The 17,155-nt window shown below is 40.7% G+C and overlaps 1 protein-coding gene across 3 annotated transcripts in view; it reads right to left on the bottom strand.

Moving 5' to 3' along the window:
- PAPSS1 (3'-phosphoadenosine 5'-phosphosulfate synthase 1) overlaps nt 1–17,155 on the bottom strand; it is a 152,900-nt gene that overhangs the window by 14,516 nt on the left and 121,229 nt on the right. For all 3 annotated transcript variants that reach the window (XM_089680495.1, XM_089680497.1, XM_089680496.1), the window contains one exon: nt 7,903–8,171. In XM_089680495.1, the coding sequence (XP_089536621.1) occupies nt 7,903–8,171 (269 nt within the window). The remainder of the gene's footprint in view (nt 1–7,902; nt 8,172–17,155) is intronic.

Here is a 17,155-nt window from a genome sequence, read left to right as displayed (position 1 = left end):
GATGTTGAGCTTGATCATGCCAATAAGGCCATTCAAGGCCTGAATGCAAGCCATGTGTGACCAGCATAACACTAGTTGACCTTTGACCTCTGACACTGCAGCTAAAGTAAGTATACAAGGCTACATAAAGGGGTTCTCGCTCATCACAGAAAGTTATTTATGTTGGGCTGCAAATATGTGGCCTCTCAGCATTAGAGCCCACCTGCCAAAAGGCCAAATATATGCGCCATGTTGGCTGGAAGAGGTTAGGATATTTATAAGTAAGCCTGTACAACTATAATAATGGCTTCATATTTAAATTTTTGCATAAGCTGGCCAGAGAATAGTTTTCTTTGCTACCATACAAGAAAGTACACACTTTTCATACTAGGCACGGATAACATCTCATTACTATCAGTCTATTATTAATTGCACTTTGAAATCTGCAGTAATCAAAGAAAGGCCATGCTGTTAAAATGGAACTTCACTCAATCAATATTGACCAGTTCTAATACATATGCTTCTATCATTGGTAAATAGATAGGAAAGTATATTATATTTTTAACCTTTTTTTTTTCATTCCTTCGTTTACTTCCTGGTTTCCATGCCTAGGCAAATGATGTCATACATCCCAAGTGTCTTCAGGAAGGGAGGACAGAGAACAGATGGATTCCGGGAAGTAACTGCTACATGAATCATCTGCCCTTACTCAAGATGGCCACTGCCAGAAATGCTAGAAGCTGTTTTTCAAAATGATTTCTCAGAAAAATAAAGCATGGAGACATGGATGGCTGGAGAAATTTGTTTTGAATAGTACAAATTACTTTTATAGCATTTTTGGATTGTGGTACTCAAATGCAGTGCAGTTCCACTTTAAAGTACTGTGTAGGAAATTACCTAAGCCAAGAGATACAAAAAGGCAATTTTCCAAATTGTAAGAGATCACTATTCCTCTGCTGAAATGTAGGAGATGTTAACACTGCTATGCAACGGTGGACACTTAATATATCAACGCAGCACAAGTGTCCAATACAGACAAGTCATAAAGCCTACACCTTTAATAGTCAGCCTTCACAATCTGCAGAAAATCCACGTGTGATAGCTATTCAAGATAGTTTGGTACAGCCAAGGTTAACAAAAAGCTGGTCTGTAAATAATTTGGTTTTATAGAAAAATGGTATAATGTCTTCTCTATGACCCAAAGAAAATGATTAAAGGGAGGGATGGGTTTTATATTATTGTTATTATTTGGCACAAGAGGCAATGCTGGTGAGCCATTGTCTGAAGTCATTGGAAAAACAGCAAGCAGTGAGGGATTTTGTTTTTCATTATTTTTCCCCAAAGATGACGCAGGGAAGTTAAGGATATGATTGTCTTCAAACTCAAGAGAAATGTTTGCCTTTTACTTTGCACTTGACTCTAGAGCACTCAGATAAATGCTTTAAAACAGACAAGACATTCAGATTCCCACGGGTCTCTGTTAAATATGAACTAGGTTTATACCCTCAAGGTATTGGCTACACCCCAGACATCAGACTGTTATATAGTGATATCATCTCCACGATCTAAGATTGCTGTATCTTGGCTGGCCCTGAGCAATAAAAAGGTGGCAAATAAGGGCTTGTAACTAGATGTCACGCTAACTTTTTGAAAGGAAAACAGAATTAGGCTGGCCATACATTATACATTTTTCTTTCTTTGAACCACTGACTGTCTGATGTTGATGGGGAAATCCCTCCCACGGAGCTATTGTATGCGGGCAGCAAGAGGTTTCCCTGCCGTCAGAATACAATGATCACTGCTGCCGGCTATAGCCAGTGGCAGTGGTCATACGAAAAAAACCCCCCAAAAAACTTGACATGCTGGTTGTACTGAAGTCAACCGATAGATCGACTTCAGTACAACCCAGTCTGCCTATAAGTGGATCAAAATTTGGCTGGTTCCTGCTGAACCTATGGGCGACCTAAAGGGACTATTATCAATTTTAAAAAACTGATTTAAAATAGCAACATAATTCTAACACAATAATACACTGAATTATTTGCAATTGTCCTTTTAACCACTTCAACCAGAGGACGTGCATGTATGTCCTTTTGGAGGAAGTGGTCATACCGGGATGATGCCTGCAGCTACAGTATTGTTCTTTTCAGCCAGCGATTACTTTTAACCCTTCACTGCCAGGTCCATATGGCATACGGACCTACAGCACTGCTTCCAGAAGGGCAAGTCAATACGCCGTATGGACCTCCATTCCTCCTCTGCTATAAGCTCACTGAAGTGAAGTGACCATGAACTTATAGCAAAACTGTTCAGCAGACTCTGCTGAACAAGCAGATAGCTGGGATTAGCAGCTAACAAGTCGCTGATCAGAGCTATACACCTCAAATGTAACCACCCCATCACCTCTGCCACCGCTTCCTTCACTTCCCTGTCTTCAGCCTCTCCACCTTTCGCCACTGCTTTTTTTTTTTTCTACTTAAAAAGATCTGCGCCCCTCCCCCCCCCCCCCCCAACAGAAAACCCAATCCCCTGTAGCTATACCCTGCTACCAGATTCCCTGCTCTGCCTTTCCCGCCTGCTTACTGGGGCTTTGCCTGCAGCTGCTGCTCTATCTCCGGCTCCTAGCCATGTAGAGCAGGGCGGTGGTAAACATGTTTTTACCAGCCGCCTCCCTTTCCTTCAGTGGATACAGTTAGTAATCACTACTGATCAATCCTATATTCATTCATAACTGAGCATAGTAAACTGTGTTTACCATGTCAGTTTAGGAATGAAAAAAAGTCTCTATACAGACTCCTTGTTCATTCATGTAATGTGCAGCTCAGGCTGCAGAGAAAGGGACTGTCTTCAGCCCCTTTCTCTGTCTCAAAAAAGAGACACCAGGGGACCAGGGGTCAAACCAGATCCCTGATATATCACCAAAGCCCCCCCCCAAAAAAAGCATGAAATATTTAACAATAACATTGTAAAAAAAAATTTAAATTAAACTGAAAAAAAAAAAAAAAAACGCATAGTATGTACAGTAGGGATGCACCGATACCCTTTTATTTTTAAATTAGTGAGTACGAGTACCGATACATTCAGTCAAGTGCTCACCGATACCGAGTACTGATACTTTGCAGCATGATTTGCATCCATACAAAATGAATGAGCGCAAATCGCACTGCAAAGAAAGATATGCAATTTGAACAGGAATGCGGTGCAATTCCTGACCAAATCACATGTGCTTTCCCCACCGCTCCTGTGTGAATCCAGGCTTGTCATAGTGATTTCAGCTTGGGTTCACACAGGAATGGTACAGGAAACCACATGTGATTCAGACAGGAATTACACCGTATTTCTGCTAAAATCGCATGCTATTCTTTGCAGTGCAATTTGCTCCCAGTCATTTTGTATGGACACAAATCGCCCCACAAAGTGTTGGTTTTGGGTATCATTTTTATGAATACGAGTATTCATGAAAGTACTCGGTACCGATACCGCTACCAATACCGGTATCAGTGCATCCCTAATAGTAAGGCCTTGTTCAGACAGGGCATACACAGCATATTCCCCTGCAAGGTTGAATTTACCAACACAGGGATGCACAGATGTTTCATGCATCCTTGTGCAGGCAGTGCACAAACACAGCCGTTTCTGAGAATTTGACATTCATATAGGCTGGGGTGCATGTTCCTGAGCTCATGCTATCTATGTTCAGGGTCATGCACCCAAACCTACACAGATGTCTGATTGAGAGCAGTGGCTATGCCTGTGCAGCCATTGCATCCCAACTGACATGAATGAGACTGCCTGCACGGGGATGCATGGAAAACCTGGGCATCCCCATGTGGGTAAATATGGCCCTCCAGGACTAACAGAAGCGCTTCAGCTAAACTCTTCTGAGTCCTGGGATTCAGTGACACCCCTTTGAATCCTGAGATCTGTGCATGGTATTATTGGGAAAATTGCAACATGTTGTTACATTGTGTGATTGCATCAACCTGCTACGCTTGACTGCCAAAGATATGTTCCACACAATATGACAATCAAAGTAATAAAACATGTTGGTGGGTGAAAGTGCAACTTTAGACTTCTTTTTCCCTTTTAAAAGTTTAGCCTGTCTGCTCTGTTGTCGTTTGTAGAAGTGATCTGGGCGTCCATTGTGGAACGAGGCATAGTTACATATAGTTACATAGTTAGTCTGGCTGAAAAAAAAGACAAAAGTCCATCCAGTTCAACCATTAAAAAAAAAAAAAGTTATAATCCTATACCCACTGTTGATCCAGAGGAAGGCAAAAAGCCCAGCAAAAGCATGATCCAATTTGCTCCTGCAGAGAAAAAAATTCCTTCCTGATTCCCCGAGAGGCAATCAGATATTCCCTGGATAAACTTTACCTATAAATGTTAGTATCCAGTTATATTCTGTGTATCTAGGAAAGAATCCAGGCCTTTTTTAAAGCAATCCACTGAGCTGCCCAGAAACAACTCTTGAGGGAGTCTATTCCACATTTTCACAGCTCTCACTGTGAAGAAACCTTTCCGTGTTTGGAGATTACATTTCTTTTCCTCCAGACGTAAAGAGTGTCCCCTTGTCCTCTGTGATGACCCCAGGGTGAATAACTCTACACTGAGTTCACTATATGACCCACTGATGTATTTATACACGTTGATCATATCCCCCTTAATCTCCTCTTCTCAAGAGATAATAAATTCAGTTCCTCTAATCTTTCCTCATAGCTGAGCCCCTCCATGCCTCTTATCGGTCTGGTTGCCCTTCTCTGTACTTTCTCCAGTTCCCCAATGTTCTTTTTGTGAATTGGTGCCCAAAACTGAACTGCATATTCCAGATGAGGTCTTACTAATGATTTGTACAGGGGTAATATGATATCTCTCTCTCTGGAGTCTATACCTCTTTTAATACAAGAGAGGATTTTGCTCGCTTTAGAAACTGCAGCTTGGCATTGCATGCCATTATTAAGCTTGTGATCTACCAGAACTCCCAGATCCTTCACCATTGATTCCCCTACTTGTACCCCCCTAGTATGTATGATGCATGCATATTCTTAGCCCCCAAGTTCATAACCTTACATTTATCAACATTAAACCTCATTTGCCACATAGTTGCCCAATTAAACAGTGCATTGAGGTCGGCTTGTAAGTTGAAGACATCCTGTAAGGATGTTATTTCATTGCACAGCTTGGTGTCATCTGCAAAGACTGAAATGGGATTTATAATCCCAGACTCTATATCATTTATAAACATAATAAAAAGTAAGGGTCCCAACACTGAATCTTGGGGTACACCACTGACAACCCTAGACCATGCAGAGTATGAATCATTAACCACTACTCTCTGCATACGATCTTTTAGCCAGTTTTCTATCCATTTACATACAGATTTTTCCAAGCCTGTAGACTTTACTTTACACATGAGCCGTGTGTGGAGAACTGTGGCAAATGCTTTTGCAAAATCCAAGTATACCACGTCCACCCCCACCCCTCTGTCCAAGGTTTTGCTCACCTCCTCATAAAAAGAAATCAGATTTGTTTGACAACTTCTGTCTTTCATGAATCCATGCTGTCTGTTGCTTAAAATATTTTATTCCAGCCAGAACTCATCTATGCGGTCTTGTATTAAACTCTCCAGTATCTTCCCAACTATAGAAGTTAAACTAAGAGGTCTATAATTCTATAATTACTTGGTAAAGATTTTGGCCCCTCTTTAAATTTTGGCACCACATTGGCCTTACGCCAATCCAGTGGTACTATGCCAGTCATTAAAGAGTCCCTAAAAATTAGAAACAATGACTTTCAAATGACAGAGCGCAATTCTTTAAGGACCCGTGGGTGTATGCCATCCGGTCCAGGTGCTTTATTCACCTTTATTCTGTCTAAATATTTGTGGATCATATTATTTGTGAGCCAATGTGGATCATCTGGAGCTGTGTCAATACCATGCCCATTATGGCCAAGAGCTCCCCCATGCTCCTTTGTATACACAGAGCTGAAGAATCTATTTAATATATTTGCCTTCTCTTTGTCCCCAGTCACCCACTCTAGATTATTTTGTATACGTGCTCAGACCTTTTTACTAATAATATATATGAAAAATTTTTGGGGTTGATCCTGCTATCTTCTGCAATCTGTCATACATTTTCATTTTTTTATTTCCTATTTGCATATTCTGTCATACTCTTTGTAATGTTTAAACGATGATAGTGTTCCTTAATTTTTTAGATTTAATAAAAGCTCTTTTCTTACTATCTATAGCTTTTTTAACTTTGGCAACTTTGGCATGGCAAGTCAGAAATGAATAATGCCCTGATGCACATGTTTAAACATATGCAGACTAGAAATAACATGTATTTTGCACAAGATAGGACACCAGAGCAGTGAGTAAACCACCCTCTTATCCAGGGGGCATGTCTATGATAGTCAGTGGGTCTTGTGTGAGCCTGGGCACCTTTCTTGTCTTATGGGAGCCTGGGCACCTTTATGCAACCATCAAGAGTCAGCATCTACTTCCTGGACTATGTTAGCCAATGGATAGCAAAACTCCTGGTGCCTTTAAAAACCTATCATCGCGTCACGCATTACAAAGTAACAAGAATATTGCAGCCGAGCAGAGAGAAGGGGAGACTGTGGAAATACCTCCTCCTGCTTGAATCAGACTGATGAGATAATCTCAGCCTAGATGGACACCAACTGGAACAAGGGAAAAGCATATAGGAAAATAAAGAGATAGGAACGGTTCATTATACTACATATTAAAAGACAGTGAATGAGATGATCAAACCACCTGACAGTATGAGCCTATAACCCAGGGTTTGTGAATACTTTGCCTGTGTCCTGTACTGTAAACTTATGAAATAGAGTGGCAAGAAAAAGTATGTGAACCCGTTGGAACTAACTGTTTTTTTGCAGTAATTATCTAAAAAACAGTGAATTTTAAAAAACAAAGGTGCACAGTGCAGTAACCAACAATAATTCAACATTGGACACTGGATAATTGACAGATAGATAGCTTTTGCCCTGTAAGCTAAACTGTCAATCGATCAATCAGGACCCCTCTGGTGTGCCACTACTATGTATTAACCTCTTCCTGCTAGCCTATTGTAATATGATGGCTGGGCAGGAGCTCTATTATGGGAGAACGTCACATGATGTCCTTCCAGGATCGGGCTGCACTTAGGCATGAACTGTCACCCGCTGTGTACACTGGACACAGCTCATGACAGATCACTGTACCGGCCCACTGCCAGTACCATGCCATCGCTGTGGCCAAACACAGTGGATCACATGACAACTGTACATAATGAAAGGCTTTGATTCATGCCTTTCATTGTGTACTATTGTAATGAGCTCTGTGACTGGTCACAGTGATCACACGGTATAGACAGGGCCAATCAGAGCCCATTTGTAACGTGATTAGCTGTGGCCAATCACAGCTAATCACAATGGTAAACACTGAATGAATAGTTTTCATTCAGAAAAATAAGAAGAAAATGTAATAAAAAAGAAAACTTTTTTAAAAATGGAAAAAAAAAAGAAGTTTTTACACATACGGACATCAGTTGGTGTCCCTGATCACTGCCACACCAGTTATAGGATGATGCTGTGCTGCACTGGCGACAGTATGGGAAAAAATATTTTTTTTCAAAAACGCTTTTTTTTCCATAATGTTTGGTCTTTTTTCGTTTATTTAGCAAACAATTTTAATAACAGTGGTCTGTAAATACCAATGAAAGAAAGCTCTATTTATGTAAAAAAAAAAAAAAAATTATAAAACTTTCATATGTGTACACTGTTGATTGACATAATTGTCGAAGTGCAACTGTGCTGAAATCTAAAAATTGGCCTGGGCAGGAAGGGGGTAAAAATGCCTGGTTCTGAAGCGGTCAATAAGGAATTCATCATGAAGCTTTACTATAAAGACATTACCTCTGTTGGACCAGCATACATCATAGGAGATGGAAAGATGGCAACTATTGTGGTCTCTGGATCCAGCACACGTTCCTCAAGCACAGCAGCATGTTGCTTCATTCGCCACATCAAGGGAACATCATCATCCTTAGTCCAGCCTCCCAGTGGGTGAAGTAAGAGAACAGGGCGCCTGTAACCTCTTTCAAGTAACTGCTTATGGGTGTCCTGCATCAGTAATGCATGTCCATTGTGAACAGGGTTACGCAGCTGGAAGGCAAACACTGCATCTGCAAAAAAAAAAAACACATTCAGGTTGGGCAATAAAAATATTTAGATATATAACATAATAGACCACCTGAAGGGAAAGCATAGTTTATTTTCCATAAGTCCATATTTTGAGTGACCTTTGCAGTATTTATCTTAAAGTTAATATCTGTGACTTTCACATGGTTAAGCTGGCCATAAACTGTGCAAAAATTTGCTATGTAGATGGCCCTGTCAGCCCCCTCCTGCCCAATGTAGATGAAAAATGTTCATCTAAACAGCAGCTACATCCAATCACATGAATCCGCTGTTCAGGTATTCTGGCAATAGGCAAAGTGGAAGATTTGTCTATCCACGCTGTATAGCGTGGATGGATGAATTTTAAGATTTTTTTTGTTCAGCTTGTAGGCTGAACAAAAAAAAAAAAATAAGTGTATGACCAGGTTTACATTCTTCCTTATTTTTGTTATACAGTGAGGAACAGAAGTATTTGAACACCCTGCGATTTTGCAAGTTCTCCCACTTAGAAATCATGGAGAGGTCTGAAATTCACAATGTAGGTCCCACTCTGAGAGACAGAATTAAAAAAAAAAATTCAGGAAATCACATTGTATGATTTTTAAAGAATTTATTTGTCTTGCACTGCTGAAAATAAGTATTTGAACACGTAAGAAAAAGCAAGAATTCTGGCTCTCAAGGACATGTTACTGTGCTTTTAAAAAGTCCACCTCAACTCCACTCATTAATCTAACTTAGTAGCACCTGTCTGAGCTCTTTAAAGACACCTGTCCACTCAACAGTCAGTCAGACCCAACTACTACCATGGGCAAGACCAAAGAGCTGTCAAAAGACACCAGTGACAAAATTGTGGACCGCCACAAGACTGGAAAGGGCTACGGGGCAATTGCCAAGCAGCTTGGTAAAAATAGATCAACTGTTGGAGCAATTGTTAGGGGCTCTATGCAAGATCTCACCTCGTGGGGTATCACTGATGATACAAAAGGTGGGGAATCAGCCCAGAACTACAAGGGAGGAGCTGGTCAATGACATGAAGAGAGCTGGGACCACAGTTTCAAAGGTCACTGTCGGTAGAACACTACGCCGTCATGGTTTCAAATCATGCATTGCATTGAAGGTTCCCCTGCTCAAGTCATCACATGTCCAGGCCCGTCTGAAGTTTGCCAATGACCATCTGGATGATCCAGAGGAGGCATGGGAGAAAGTCATGTGGTCAAATGAGACCAAAGTAGAACTTTTTGGTCTAAACTTCACTCGTCGTGTTTGGAGGAAAAAGAAGGATGAGTTGCATCCCAAGAACACCATCCCTACTGTGAAGCACGGGGGTGGTAACATCATGCTTTGGGGGGGGGGGTTATTCTGCGAAGGGGACAGGACGACTGCACTGTATTAAGGAGAGGATGAATGGGGCCATTTATTGTGAGATTTTGAGCAACAACCTCCTTCCCTCAGTCAGAGCATTGAAGATGGGTCGTGGCTGGGTCTTCCAACATGACAACGACCCGAAGCACACAGCCAGGATAACCAAGGAGTGGCTCCGTAAGAAGCATATCAGGGTTCTGGAGTGGCCTAGCCAGTCTCCAGACCTAAATCCAATAGAACATCTTTGGAGGGAGCTGAAACTCCGTGTTGCTCAGCGACAGCCCCGAAACCTGACAAATCTAGAGGAGATCTGTGTGGAGGAGTGGGCCAAAATCCCTGTTGCAGTGTGTGCAAACCTGGTCAAGAACTACAGGAAACGTTTGACCTCTGTAATTGCAAACAAAGACTTCTGTACCAAATATTAACACTGATTTTCTCAGGTGTTCAAATACTTATGTTCAGCAGTGCAAGACAAATAAAATCTTTAAAAATAATACAATGCGATTTCCTGAATTTTGTTTTAAAATTCTGTCTCTCAGAGTGGGAATGCACCTACAATGTGAATTTCAGACCCCTCCATGATTTCTGATGTGGGAGAACTTGCAAAATCGCAGGGTGTTCAAATACTTCTGTTCCTCACTGTATATATTTGTAGATTAGTCAGTAGAAGCTGGGCAAAATAACTACTATAAGGTTAAACTGCTTAACAACTGCTGAGCTAAGATAGAAGTCATTTTTTTTTATTTGTTCAACCTGCGGATCCACTTTACATGGGTGGGAGAATAACTCCCACTGTGCTATTGTGTTCTCCCCGCCATCAGAATACAATGATCATTTGACCATTGTTCACACATATCGATCTTTCTACTCCTCACCTCACCCCTTCAGTCTCCTCTCACATTACTAACCTACTAAGTGACATATCGGCATGGATGTCACTCCACTTCCTCAAACTCAACCTTTCCAAAGCTGAGCTCTTAGTATTCCCTCCAGCCCGTGCCCCCTCCCCCGACTTCTTTATCAAGACAAATAATATAAACATCAGTTCCTCCCCTCATGCCAGGATACTAGGTGTAATCCTAGACTCCCATCTGTCCTTTCACCCCCAAATCCAATCACTGTCCAAATCTTGTAGACCACCTCCGCAACATCTCCAAGATACGCCCGTTCTTAACCTCTGAAACCAATAAGCAACTTATGCACTCCCTTGTTATATCTCGCCTTGACTACTGTTACTCCCTCCCCATTGGCCTACCTCATCGCAGGCTATCCCCTCTTCAGTCTATCATGAATGCTGCTGCCAGAATCATCCACCTTACTAATCGTTCCATATCTGCCACCCATCACCAATCTTGTCTCCAAATATCATCCAAACCATACTCGCCGCTCCTCGCACGACCTCCTGCTCTCTAGCTCACTTTTCTCCTCCTCCCATGCTAGTCTCCAGAGCTTCCCCCATCCTCTGGAATGCTCTACCCCAATTTATCAGAGTATCGCCTACTCTGCTCACTTTTAGCCAATCTCTGAAAACCTATCTTTTCAGTGAAGCCTATCCTGCCTTCAACTAATAATGGAATCTTCTACTCCTCCTACCAGTCCATCCCCCACAGTTACTACCTTTTGTACCACTAGCCCCTCCCTCTTAGATTGTAAGCTCCAAGGTGCAGGGCCCACCTAACCCTCTTGTATTGAACTGTATTGTTGCTGTATTGTCTCCCATTATATTGTAAAGCGCTGAGCAAACTGTTGGCGCAACATAAATCCTGTATAATAATAATAATAATAATCAGTGCTGCTGGCTAGTTTGTGGCACTGATCTTTGGGGAAAAACCCAACAGGCTAGTTTTACAGAAGTCAAATCAGTAGATCGACTTCTGTACAACCAATCTGCGCATACATCTGAATTTCGATCCATGTATGACCGCCCATAGAGCAGAAAGCAGAACCATTTTACAGTATGACTACCCCCTTGTTCACATCAACCTATGCAATGCAATACTAGCAGCCCTGAACTAAAGGCGTTGATGTTGCGGGACCACATACATTCAGAGCTGGAAGAAAGACCACCGAAGTGCTGGCTGCTATGGGAGAGAGGTGTAAAGTAAGTATTTATCTCTATTAACCCCCCTAAACTAAACAAGCAAAATTTTAAGAATATGCAGCAAGATGGGGGCCATCAATAATTAATTTTAGAGCAAGTCCATACCTGTACTTAAAATTATTTATATCAAGCTCATCTTTTATAGGTTTTTCTGTATTATAATTATTAAAAACGATATAATCCCTCTAAATACTGAAAAAAAAACACCACTGCTAATACCGGACAAAGAGGAGCTTTGTAAATGATGGCCCTATTCTTTTGCATATAAGTCACTCATTAAAATATTGTGGACGCCTGACTAATATCATCTGTGAGGCAATAGAAAATTAATTACAGTATCTATATGCAAAAAACTATTATACTCTTTTATATGTGCACTGAACATTTTGATTAGGCAGTTATCATGAAATTAAATAACTACTGAAATTATAACAACTTGCACATCTTTTATCCTGTTCATGTGCACTGAAACCCAAGAACCAGCATTTTATTTATTGCATACCAGTCCTTAGATGTTCTGGCTGCATTAGTTTTTTTTTTCCCATGCTCTATACACTTTGTCTTCACTGGGTAATCCTGCCAGTAACACACTAATGCAGGCCATAGACGGGTCGAACATCGGCCAATTTTGTCGAACGATAAACAAAAAAATCGGTCGTTCGTTCGGCCAACGTTACCACCAACGAATAAAAAAATCATCCGACTAAAATTTCCCAACATAACTGATAATCTGAAAGTGCAAAATACACGAAAAACGGCCGACAAACTAATCCACTAACAGTACGAAAATCAGCCGATTTTTCTTTCGGACGAAAAATCGGACGATTAACAACCCATCTATGGCTTGCATAAGGCTAAGCTCACACTTGATTGGGTGGATGCGGGTGTGGGAATCGCAGCTGTTGCTGCACCCTCAATCACCCGCAGCTTTTCCGGAGAGATGTGTGGGGCTGCTATTCATTCTTATTTTTATTCTTTGCGGGTGTGGGGACAACAAGGAAAGAAAACCATGCGATTTGCGGGAAACACAGGCACAGCCTCTCTTCTTTTTAACATAGGGAGGAGGCATTTCACAGTTCACAGAGAGAGCTGAGAACAATGTAACCGATCAGAGTGTAGCACAGACATGGAGTAGAGGACGTTATCATGTCATAATATTTCTGGCAGCAGTGTAGGTTAACCCTAGACATGACATTAAACATATGAATTGATGTAATAATACAGTTTCTTGTAAAGCTTGCCTGGTGTTTAAATTCTAAGACAGTTACTAGAGAGTACTTGGTGATTCTGCCAGTTCCTTTCTCTTCCTCTTTAAAAGCTGATAAGTACAGAAGCAAATTTGGACTAGCGTGGTCAGTTTGCATCCTTGACATCCTGATTGGAGCTACAGGGTGTGTGCCTGTACTCTGATAATCAATTCTGCTGACTCGCCCCCTGCCCAGCCCTGCTCTGTTGATTGACATCGGGAGCCTTGTTGTCAAACTCCAGCTGTTCATACCGAGTATAGAGCAATACACTGAATTCAACAAAAAGAAAAAAAAAAAAAAGCACGTCCAGTCCATTTTTCATCCCAAAATTGCATTGCCACCTGATGCATAAACATCAGAAAATAGCTGTGTAAGCACTCGAGTATCCTAGTGACTAGTTTTTTTTACAGCAAAAAAAAAAAAATCAGCAGAAATGTCTATGAGAAGTCTGTTAGATTATTTCGCAGCAAACCAAAAAAATTATTGTACACATACAAGAGTAGAAAAGAGTAAAATATGGCAGGTGCCAGTTTAACCCCTTCATGTCCGGACACTTTTACTCCCTTCCTGTCCAGGGCAATTTTCAGCTTTCAGCGCTGTCACACTTTGAATGACAGTTGCACGGTCATGCAACACTGTACCCAAATGAATTTTTTAGCATTTTTTTAGACATATAAAACTTTATTTTGGTGGTATTTATTCACAACTAGGATTTTTATTTTTTTTTTGCTATATAAATGAAAAAGTCCCAAAATTTTGAAAAAAAGTGTTTTTCTTATCAAATTTTGCAAATAAATAATCTTTCTTCATAAACCTTGGCCAAAATGTATTCAGTTAACTTTTAAAAAAAATTTTTTACATTTTTATTTTTGTTTATATTATTATTTATGGGGTTTTTTTTTTAAACATACTGTCACCCTAGCAGTACAGTGTCACCATAGTGACACTGTACTACTTGTGGGGGGTGATGAAGATTTTTTTTTTTTTTTACACTGACTGCTTTTACACCCATAAAGGCTGTAAAAGCAATAATTTCTTCTTCTCTCTGGCTGCATTCTTGCAGCCATTGAGAAATATTGTGTGAGCTGTGATTGGTCACAGCTTATCACAAAGTACAAGGCTGTTGTGAATAGCCTTGCACCATGTGATCTCTGTGTTCATACACAGATTTCACACGTAGTAAGCAATGATGTCAGAAGTGACATCTTGCTTACTACTATTCATGTGATCACTGGTTGGCCAATCAGTTATCACATGATCGGGAACTCACACAGAGGTCCCGTACAGCGATCGGTGTTCTGCTGTGTACTCCAGACACAGCGGGCACCGGATCATGGTGCTGCGCGAGCCCAGGGAGCGCGCACAGTCCAAAATGGCAGGCACCATTTATGAATGGCAACCCGCTCCTGCACTGTCCCCGTCCAGCCGTTTATATACATGGGAAGTGGTTAAAAGTCAATTCCACAAACTGGTCCTGCAGTGGCTGTCACAAGCACAAAGCGCTTTCTTAGTTGGAGCTTAAACCACAAAACAAAAATGACTAACATACTAAAGCCAAAGAGCTTCAGGCACTCCTGAGCAGGAAAATCCTCTTCATAGTTGTAGAGCATCCAATTCTGCACCCTGGAGTATGCTCCTCACTATGCTGCAAAGTATTATTTAGTCATGCAACTGGGTGCCAAACTGCAATTCACTGAGAAAATAGGGTGGATTATTTACTCATGTGAAACACTTTGATATTTCATGGTGCTTGTCCAGAAGACATGAGAAAAGTATGTTTCTTTGCACTATAGTTTTGATTCTGGGCCAGCTTTGAAATATCAGCAGTACAAATCGTTTTGTGATGATTTAGAGGTAATTGGAAAATTCAATACAATAAATATGTTTTATTTTGTTTGTTACTGCAAATTCCAAACATCATGCCAGATAGGCAATTACTGTCCCTCTTGGTGAAAGGAAAAATAAACTCACAAAAGGCACATTCCAATTATGTTTAATTCGGGTTTCTTCCACAGACATCAGATATTTCAGCTTGATTCGGTCTGCCAGCCGTATAAAGTGTGAATAACCCATGCCTGTTAGTGTACAGATGTGCAGCCTTATTCAATAAAGGGTTAATATTAAAGTGGACCTAACGTGAAATGATGAAATGAGGTCCTCACCCTCTCCAGAAAGCGGTCATGTGGAAAAGAGCTGTTATATCCTGCAAATCCCCATCTTGGTATCACAAACAAGGTGCAAACCTTAAGTTTTTTTTGACTGCAGCTTTGCTTAAGAGAATGAGCATTTGTAATAACCTGGGATCTCCACTTTTAACCCCTTGTTGACTACATAATGCATATGTGTGGCAGCAGGGAGTGTGGGCTTTAATGCCAGCACACCGCACATAGGCATCCAGGGTTTCTGTGCTGAGCGCAAACTCACTGTGCGCTTCCACCACAGTGACCAAGGTGTCACAGACAGCTCCATGTTTGTGTGATCAAGATCCAGTGGGAAGGGCTCTCCATCCCATCATGATAGTCCTCAAGATACCTGTAAGTCTTTTCCGCCTCCAGGCGTTCCAGGTAATGTGTCACCTGGAGGAGGCAAGAGGAGGTAAACCATTAATATTGATCTTCTAAAGAGCATTATGGGTTTTCTAATGAGAGTGCACAACAGAAACTGTTTATTTTCAGACTCTCTAGATCTCTGAAAATGAACCCTGTCTTAACAGAGCAGGCAAGTAGGGGGAATGGATTGCAGTTAAACATGAATAGTAGATCTAGATCCATACCAATTGGATGAAAAAGGCACAAAATGTTCATATGCAAAATTTCATATTTACCCTATATTAAAAATGTTTTAAATAATTTTTTGAACCAGACAATATTAGATAAAGTAGATATAAAATACTAAATGTGTGTTTGAGTTTATTTTCTTCTCAAAGAAGAGTAGAGCAAGATCAGTAAGTAGCTGCATCCTCTTGTGGAGTCTAGTCGTGAAAAAAAACAAAAAACAATCTCTAGCCTGTTTGTCACATAATTGTGACGGCAGAGGGCCTGCTGTCTATCCAGAACTGAAATTACAGTATATTTTGCCCAGAGAAGGACCAACCCTCCAGGTATTAAGAACTTCTACTGTTAAATGCCAGAGCCCCTACTTGTCTATTAGGGTTCTGGTAGTTGAAAGTTGATCAACCTTTAAACGTGGCCAGAAGTTGATGCCCTATGTGCAGCCTGAGTCTAGGATCCAAGCGGTTCTATAGAGACAGAGGGATATCTTTGTAGACTAGAACAGGTACTTTACAAACCAGCACTGTTGTAACTAGAATGGTTAAGGCTAGGTTCATTTTAATGACATCAATTGCAGCTTTAATGGGCTTTAGTATTACTCCTAAGCCGACGGTAACAAACTCAGTTGGTACAGTTCTGTCATCTCCCTTAAGCTTTGTTTGGTTTTATCCTGCTCAACCACTAGTCAAAAGGTTTTAGTCTAGTCCTATAATAAAACTCATGCCAGCTTAGAAGATAAGACATCACAAGACCTGTAAATGTTACTCAGACACTGCCATCATACTGAGAGTTCTAGACAAATTAATATTTTAGAATCCAGCACAAAAATAATTTGGAACATAAAATATGCTTACAAAAATAGCAATGCATTACAAAGCATTCTGCTTTTTTTTTTAAATTCTACTAAAACAAAAGAAACACTTCCACTACAATGAGTACACTAACTTTCTACTGGGTGGTATAAACACATACAATGTTTCACTTTATAGAATACAGTTATTAGACAAAAAAGTTAAAGCATAAGACATCTCTGCCAGACATGCCTCTTAGTTTGAATCCATGGCAACAATCCCTAAAACACAACAACACTTTTGTGAGTTATTTCATGCTAGACGACAAAAATAGTTCATATTTCTTTTTATAAAAGAAAAAAAAAAAAAAAGACACATAAGTGCTTTCTTAAAAAAAAAGTGTTCCCATTGATTACATAAATGAGAGAGCCCGAAATGGCAACTTCACAACGCAAACCCAATGCATTTATCCTGAAGGCTGCAGTGTATCTTTTGCTTTTTGCTCTATAGCTTTAATGAAATCACTTACCTGTAAGAAAGGATGTCCCTCCTCCTGCAGGCAGCTGGATTCTGTAGGAATCTTTACTGCAGGGGTACCCCATCCTCTTCCTGTTGCTAAACCCCTGGCACACGAGGGGTTAATTGCTTTGGTCTGCAAACTTAGCCCTGTGGAAAAAAGATCCTGATGGAGACCCACCCCCTTTTTCTCCCTGAAAA

The sequence above is a fragment of the Staurois parvus genome, unplaced genomic scaffold, assembly GCF_062004578.1.
Source record: "Staurois parvus isolate SC_StPar_1 unplaced genomic scaffold, SC_StPar_1.0 ptg000244l, whole genome shotgun sequence".
In the NCBI taxonomy this organism is placed as follows: domain Eukaryota; kingdom Metazoa; phylum Chordata; class Amphibia; order Anura; family Ranidae; genus Staurois; species Staurois parvus.
The sequence above is the reverse complement of the archived record's forward strand: the minus strand, read 5'-3'. Positions and strand labels throughout refer to the sequence as shown.